The sequence below is a fragment of the Chiroxiphia lanceolata genome, chromosome 7 (genome assembly GCF_009829145.1).
Source record: "Chiroxiphia lanceolata isolate bChiLan1 chromosome 7, bChiLan1.pri, whole genome shotgun sequence".
In the NCBI taxonomy this organism is placed as follows: domain Eukaryota; kingdom Metazoa; phylum Chordata; class Aves; order Passeriformes; family Pipridae; genus Chiroxiphia; species Chiroxiphia lanceolata.
Genome location: NC_045643.1, coordinates 17,133,056 through 17,140,432, shown reverse-complemented (window position 1 = coordinate 17,140,432; position 7,377 = coordinate 17,133,056). Strand labels below are relative to the sequence as shown.

At 50.8% G+C, this 7,377-nt stretch overlaps 1 protein-coding gene across 1 annotated transcript; it reads left to right on the top strand.

The window, feature by feature from the left end:
• Nucleotides 1-359: 359 nt before the first annotated feature.
• Nucleotides 360-2,102, top strand: HOXD13 (homeobox D13). Its single transcript, XM_032693608.1, has 2 exons — nucleotides 360-1,068; nucleotides 1,852-2,102. Exons 1-2 carry the CDS (start codon nucleotides 360-362, stop codon nucleotides 2,100-2,102), a joined length of 960 nt encoding a protein of 319 aa, XP_032549499.1.
• The last annotated feature ends 5,275 nt before the right edge of the window (nucleotides 2,103-7,377 follow it).

Sequence of the window (7,377 nt, the reverse complement as noted above, 5' to 3'; positions counted from 1 at the left end):
CATCACCGCCGCCCGCCCAACCCCCCCTCCAGTGCCGGGGCCGTGGCGGGGCGGGAGCTCGCCGGCGGGGCGGGGGTGGGAATAGACGGAGGGGGGGGCGCCGTCGGTGCGGACCGGGGGGCTGCGAGGCGAAAGGGGCAGTGCGGGCAGCGGGAGGGTCACATGTTCCGACGGCAGCCTATGAGCAGCCCCCCGGGCTCAGGCAAACTAATCTGGGGCCGGCCGCCCCCACCCCCGTCCCCCCTCCCAACCTGGACTTCGTTTTTATAAACGTACCGCCAGGATCCAACCTGTTGGAGGCAAATAACCATACGCATCATGCCCGGCCGGGGACCGAGCCGCCACCGCCGCCGCCCGCGATGTGCAAGGCCATGAGCAAAGCAGCGAGCTGGGAGATGGACGGACTGCGCGGCGACAGCAGCGGCGGCGGCGGCGGCGGTGGCGGCGGCGGCGGAGCCTCCGGGCAGTGCCGTAATTTTCTCTCCTCGCCCGTTTTCGGGGCGGCGCACACGGGCCGAGCGGCCGCCGCCGCCGCTGCCGCCGCCGCCGCCTCGGGGTTTGCCTACGCCGGCGGAGGGGAGCGCTCAGGGGCGGCGGCGAGGCCCGACCCCCCGACCAAGGACTGCCCGAGCTCCGCCACGCCGGCCGCCGCCCCCGCGCTGGGCTATGGGTATCACTTTGGCAATGGATACTATAGCTGCAGGATGTCCCACGGGGTTGGGATCCAGCAAAATGCCCTGAAGTCTCCCCCCCATGCCTCCATTGGCGGCTTTCCCGTGGAAAAGTATATGGACGTCTCCAGCTTGACCAGCACGAGTGTTCCCGCCAATGAAGTCTCTTCCAGGGCGAAGGAAGTGTCCTTCTACCAGGGCTACACAACCCCCTACCAGCACGTTCCTGGGTACATAGACATGGTCTCAACGTTTGGCTCTGGGGAACCGAGACACGAAACATACATATCAATGGAGGGCTATCAGTCTTGGACTCTGGCTAATGGCTGGAATAGTCAGGTTTACTGTGCCAAAGATCAGACACAGAGCTCACACTTCTGGAAATCGTCCTTTCCAGGTACGAGAGGGGGAGAAATGGTCTGAGCAGAACTCCCCCGCACCTCCTCCGCCTGCTCGTCCCCTCCCCCGCCCCCCGGGCTGCAGGGGCGGCCTGCCGAGTTGGACACGCTGCACAGACACGCATAGAGCAGGGTGGGGGCGGCGGATTTTCTTTTTCTCACCCCCCTCCCCACCCCTTACCCCAGAGAAAATCTCACCCTCTGCTTTCCATACCCGCGGGACTGACCCCAGAACCTCTCCTCCACTAGCGCCCGGGCACTGGACGCCCGTCCCGCGGGCGCCGGGGCGGCCTCGGGTTCCTTCTGCTGATTCCTTCTGTGGCCGGGTTTTATTCGCGTTTGCAGTTTTCAGGACGATGGCTCAAAGGCTTGCGCTCCTCTACCTCTCTGGCTGGCGACTGATCCGGCCCCAGACCTCTTAAGAGACTGCAAGTAGTGAGGGCACAGAGGCACAAACCACATGCAAACAAACCCGGGAAACTCTCACCAAAGCGATTTCTGTGTGTGCGCTGGGGCACAGACCTGCTCTCGGCCCCAAAGCCAATGCCCCCGCCGCCCTTCATGGTCAGTTAGAGATGCATGCCTGAAAAGTGATGACAGTCCATCAAGGCTTCGGTGGTGCCTTACTAACGTGCAAATAATGTGGTAACGTAAATAATAATAAACTGTAAACAGCCCGGCATTATTTATTTGCCCATGAAAACCAGTGCCCAACAATATCGGTTAAGCTTTAAACGCCTGTAATAAAATTCTAATTTTTCACATAATGTCTTTTACAATAGGGGACGTTGCACTAAACCAGCCCGATATGTGTGTCTACCGGCGTGGGAGAAAGAAGCGAGTGCCGTATACAAAACTGCAGCTTAAAGAACTCGAGAATGAATATGCCATTAACAAGTTCATTAACAAGGACAAGAGGCGAAGGATATCCGCAGCCACAAACCTGTCTGAGAGACAAGTTACCATTTGGTTTCAGAACAGGAGGGTGAAGGATAAGAAAATAGTCTCCAAACTGAAAGACAATGTATCTTGATACATTAAATGCGGACAGTGATGGATATATAAACTCAATTTACGACCAGCTAAAGACTCTTGGAAAGACTTGAAAATATATTTAATTTTTTTTTTTTGTCCTTCCAGCGGTGGCGAAATTTCGGGAATTGTTTTCCGTGAAAGTCAGCGTTTTTCTGTAAGTGTAAGGGAGTGTTGACAAGCCTTGAATTGAATTATAGTTCAGTTTCTTCTTTTTGAAAATAATAATAATAATAATATTAATTATATTTTCTGTTCTCCCCTCTAGGCCAGTATAAACGAACTTAAATATGTTGAACGGTTACAGTTATAACTTACTTTAATGCTTAACTCTTTGGGGGGTTTTCTGTAATTCTTTTTTTTTTTCTCTGAGCAACAGCCAGTGCCAAAAAGTGTCAGTTTTGATTTGGTATTGTAAACTTCAAAACACGCAGAATGAAAAAAAAAAATCAATCGGAAAATGCAAGAAAGCCGGAATACGGACCTGTAGCAGCACCCGCCTAGTCCAGTGGGACCGGAGAGAGTTACGTGGAGGGTTACTGGCTGCAGCAGAATTTTTAATTGCTTTTCGAGAGAGAGGGAATCTCTCTGAGCTGTTGCGGGGCACAGAGTCCCAGGCGTGTCCCACCGCGCTCCCCACTTCCGCAGGTTTGGGTTTGAAGTTGGGCTTGGGGTTTTTCTTTGCCGCAGTTTCGTTTTCAGTGGAAGGATTCCATAATGCCCGGTTGAAAAGGGAGCCGTCTGTTCCCAGGAAGGGGCACTTTGGTCCCGGGCGGGCGCTGCGGGCCGGGGGGCTGCGCGGCTGGGCGCTCCGTGGAGATTCAGGTCGGGGCACCTGGGGGCAGCGCTTTCGGCGTGATGGATTGGCCGGCTCGCCCTGCAGCCAGAGGAGAGGCTGCCCCTACAGAGGTGTGTATGGACCTGAGCAGACCTAGGGTAAAATATCCGCTCTATCTTGTTTGTCCGGACCAGCGAAAGATTCTTCTCCTTCCTCTCGCCAAAAAAAAAACCCCAACAAACAAACAAACAAACAAACAAACAAACAAACAAACAACTAAAAATACCCACCAAGGCTAAAAAACCCACAAACCTGCTTGGATAAGTGAAGTTCATTGTTAATTTTTAATTTACAAAAAAACCCACGAGTGTTAATGACAGAAGCAATAAATAAGGAACTTCAAAAGATGCCATAATTTATATGGGCCGAAAGGCTAGGATTTTGTCGATTTTGTAATTCTTTTAAATCTAGTGTGCATGTTATGATATACACAGGGTGATCAGACGCGCTAGTCAACTACTAGGAGAGAGAAGTGATTTCCTCTCTGTTAATGTGCCTCGTCTAATTATTAAAATGTGTGTTCCAAACTAGTATTATTTATTATAATATACTATTACTCTAAACACTTTGATTACCATTGTATGTGGTAAGACATGCGATAAGTCTATTTCTCCATAAACCGTATCTTTTTTTCATTTGTCTTAAAATCTGCTTTTGTGTCGGAAATACAGTCTGGACTTCCCAACTGTTACTGATGTTGCAAATCTTTTCCTGAACCGCCTTTAATAAAATGGTTTCTTTTCAATATATATAAAAAGAGAAAAAGAAATTCGCCTTCTTTTGCAGGAAGGGGTTTCGCGGGCTCCAGGCTTGCCTGGGATCTTCTCAGAGGCACTTACAGGACGCCGTTCCTGGGAAATGAGAGGTAGATACGATAAGAGGTGCATTAAAGGATGGAAAGGGGTATCCGAGAGTTCCTTGTCGATGGGAAAGAGTTTTTAGGAAGAAAGAAATGTTGCCAGCGAGAAATGTTGCCATGGGAGGCAGGGGAAAGGCTGTGTCTCCCCTCTTCCTCCGAGCTCTGCTCGGCCTGCCCGGTGCCCGGCGGCCGAGGGCGGCCCATGGCCCCTTTGTTCTCCCCTTGCAAAGCGGACCGGCACTTGCCGGTTCCCCGGCTGTGGGGCGGTCTGGGACGGCGCCCCTCCGTTCTCTCCGCAACCGGCTAGTTCCATCGGGGGATTATCTTCCGCCTCCTCCGCCCTATTCCTTCCTCTTTTTACTCCGCTTGCCCGTTCACGGTAATTGAGGCGTTTGTTTTCCCCGAACGGACGAAAAAAGTCCATTTCTGAGCACTTCGGATTTTGTCACGAAGTGCATTTTTGTTTGATTCTGGGATAAAAGGACACTTGTGGTACACATCATTTGCGCACCTGGAACAGCCCTCTCTGCCGATGCAGCGTTGTTTTCTCCGAATGTTTCAAATTCTTGTCTTTCCCCCCTTGGCACCCCCACTCACCCACACATACTCCTACTAATTCTACAGAGGTTTTTCCTCCCACTGAGTCTCCCTGCAGATGGAAGGCCGGGCACTGTCAGAGCTGTTTTGTTTCCCGGCCCCGGAGCCATCGCGGGCTGTTCTCTTCCTCCTTCCAGGCTTAACCTTTGGCTTTGCCGGGCTCCGTGCTCTCAGAAGGTGCAGCTTTGCCACGGCCAAAGCCGCTTTTTCAGGGCAGGAGGAAACCCGAACTGTCTGGCAAATCGGTACCAGATGGAGGGGAGTCGCCTTTTAATTTCATAAGAAGATGCAGAATCATTAAGAAGGCAGCAGCTACGGCGAGGAGGACGGTGAAGCCGGGGCACATCAGCCCGTCTACCTACCGGTGTAGATTAAAAGGGTTTTCTAAGCCTGGAGCTGGGGCATTAGTGAGCGTTACTCAAAACCTTCTTGGCTACACCTTGGACTCTTCCAGAACGCCAGTTGTACGCGGTCCTGGGGCTGGGCTGCCGCCGCGCAGCCCCAGCTGCAGCCGGTCACAGTCGTCCATGTTTAGAGAAAAGGACATGATGATTCGCCTGAAATGTAGCGCATGTTATTACAGATAATTAATATGTACCTCGACAAAATGAATTGCAAATGCTCAGTGGCGCAATGATGCATTGCTTGGCTTCTGTAAGGCAGTGCGATTTCCCAGCCATGTCTGAGGCAATCCTGCCATCTCCTGGACAGCTCCCGGCATAGGCACGAGAAACCTTCCCCTCGCTTCGGGAGCCGCGCTTCCGAGTGATAAATGAGCGAGGGAGGCTGTTCGGACACACGCAGAGCAACCTTCGTCTGTAAACTGGAAGGATATGCCAGTGAAATTATAGCGTGTGGTCAGCTCTGATGTCCAGGCCGACCCGGATGCCTATTTAAAAACCAGGGAAAAAAAAAAAAAAAAGCGGAAAGGAGCGTGTGAAAGCAGCCCTCCGGGTCGCTCTACTTACTCCTCAGTGGTGATATTTCCTGTACAGACACAGGCGGGGGGACACCCGCGGCAGTAACACGCCGCCCCCCCAAACCAGCAGCCGGCTGTGGCTGGAAAAAGCAGCACAAGTCCGTCCAAGGCTCTCCCTCTGCTCCGCTCCGTGGCCAGTCGCCTCGGGAACTAGATATTTCGGTTGTAAATGCTTTTTCCTGCTGATTTAAATATAAACATCGCTTTCTGCAGCTGTGACTGTCTCCAACTACTCTAAGTTTTGATTTCTTTTAATTAATTAACAATTACAGATGAATTGAATATTAATTGAAAGCTCTGTTTTCTCTAACCCCATAAAATTAGTTTGAAGTGTCACCTTTCTTTCCGGTAACTGGAACTCACATCCCTTCCTTGTGTTTATTGCGGACAAAAATACAGTCTTTGAACTGAAAATGTTCCTTCTCTCTTCCAAGAACCGAAAATCAGAGTCAGCTTTTTCGTAAAAGGCGACTACGAAAAAAACCCTATTGCCCATCCTCTTAGGGAACAAAAAGTCAGAATACAAGTAAGCTAATAAGTGGGAGATTCAATTGGTAGACATAACTCAAACAATAAAAATTAAAAGCAGTGGTCAGCAATATCCTCCAGCGGTGCTTGTGTGCTCCTGTGTGGTCTAGGAGAGGGCAATCATTTAAAGATTTCTTCCAGAGCAATGAAATTACTGCAGAATTTACCCCAATTTCCCATTAAATAGAAAGATGAATTTGATTAGGAGAATGTCAAGAAGGGCAACGTCTCTGATCTCGGCTTAGAAATAAAACCAAGATTAAAACTATGATTAACAGGAGAATAACATGCAAAATTAACCCTACAAGTTTTTAACCGCGGTAATGAAAGTGGCGAAGTCCGGGCATTAGGCTTCTCTTGACGCCGGGCTCGCCCAGACCAGGGGAGATCCTCTTGGGAAAGAGGCCGAGAGCAGAAATGCCCGGTCTGGATGACGGATGGGCCTCCAAAGTGTCCCGCAGGTCAGTGGGGCGGCGATGCAGAGAGCGGCCGTGAGCACGGAGCCTGTGGGTACCCCCTCCTCGAGCCCTCCAGTTTCTCGCGAGTGCCTTTAGGTGCAGCACACGAGACTTTGCCTTTCCTCCGTGGGAAGTCCACTGTCTCGCGAATTGCATGGTTTGGGAAAGGACACGAGCAATCTCCTCTGAGGATGCTCTCAGATATCATTTTACTTGCTCTGGTGCTACGAGGGCAATGGGACAGATAATGGAATATCCGGGCTCTTGTTTGGTCTATCAAAAATGTAAAACTACTTATAACTTCCCAAAATGACACAGTAATAACGCCGTAAGGGATCGTTTTATTCTCACACGCAACCTGGGAGATGGTAGGGGGGTACCCAGCTGAGGTTGACTCTCCTTTGCCCGCTGCTGCACTCACACCCCTTCTGCGGCAGAGTCTGGTATTTTCTTTCTTGAAGTATTTCGATTTTATTTAATTAATGAATTAATTAATATTGGGGTTGCTTAAGTAATTCCGTGTTGTTGCTGTTGTTATTCTCTGTTTGTTGATGCTTGTTTGATTGTATTTTAAGAACAAAACAGACTCCGAGTTTTAGAAGCGTTGTTCGCCCAAAAACGCTTCGGAGTGTAGATGAAAGGTAAAAGGTGTAAAAAGGGCAGGCGTGCGGACCCAAGAGAATACTAGTCATTAGTGTGCTAGAATGACAATGCTGGTAATATCCGATCGATTAAGATTTTAATTGCTAGCATATGCAATGCATTGAATGTAATTAGGGTCAGAAATACATACGTGTGCCCTGAACACTCACATCGCATAGCCACCACAGGTTATTCCCAGTCCTCGGTGCACACTCTTACCGTGGGTATCGTTCTGGCCCAGAGGATGCTGCCAGCCGGCGGGCACTGCCAGCCGGGGGGCACTGCCGGCACGGGGACTGCACCAGGGGCTGCCCTGTCTTCTCGGGAAATGTTTGTTTTCCTCTCATCTCTCCGCTGGCGCCGCAGCTCAGTCAG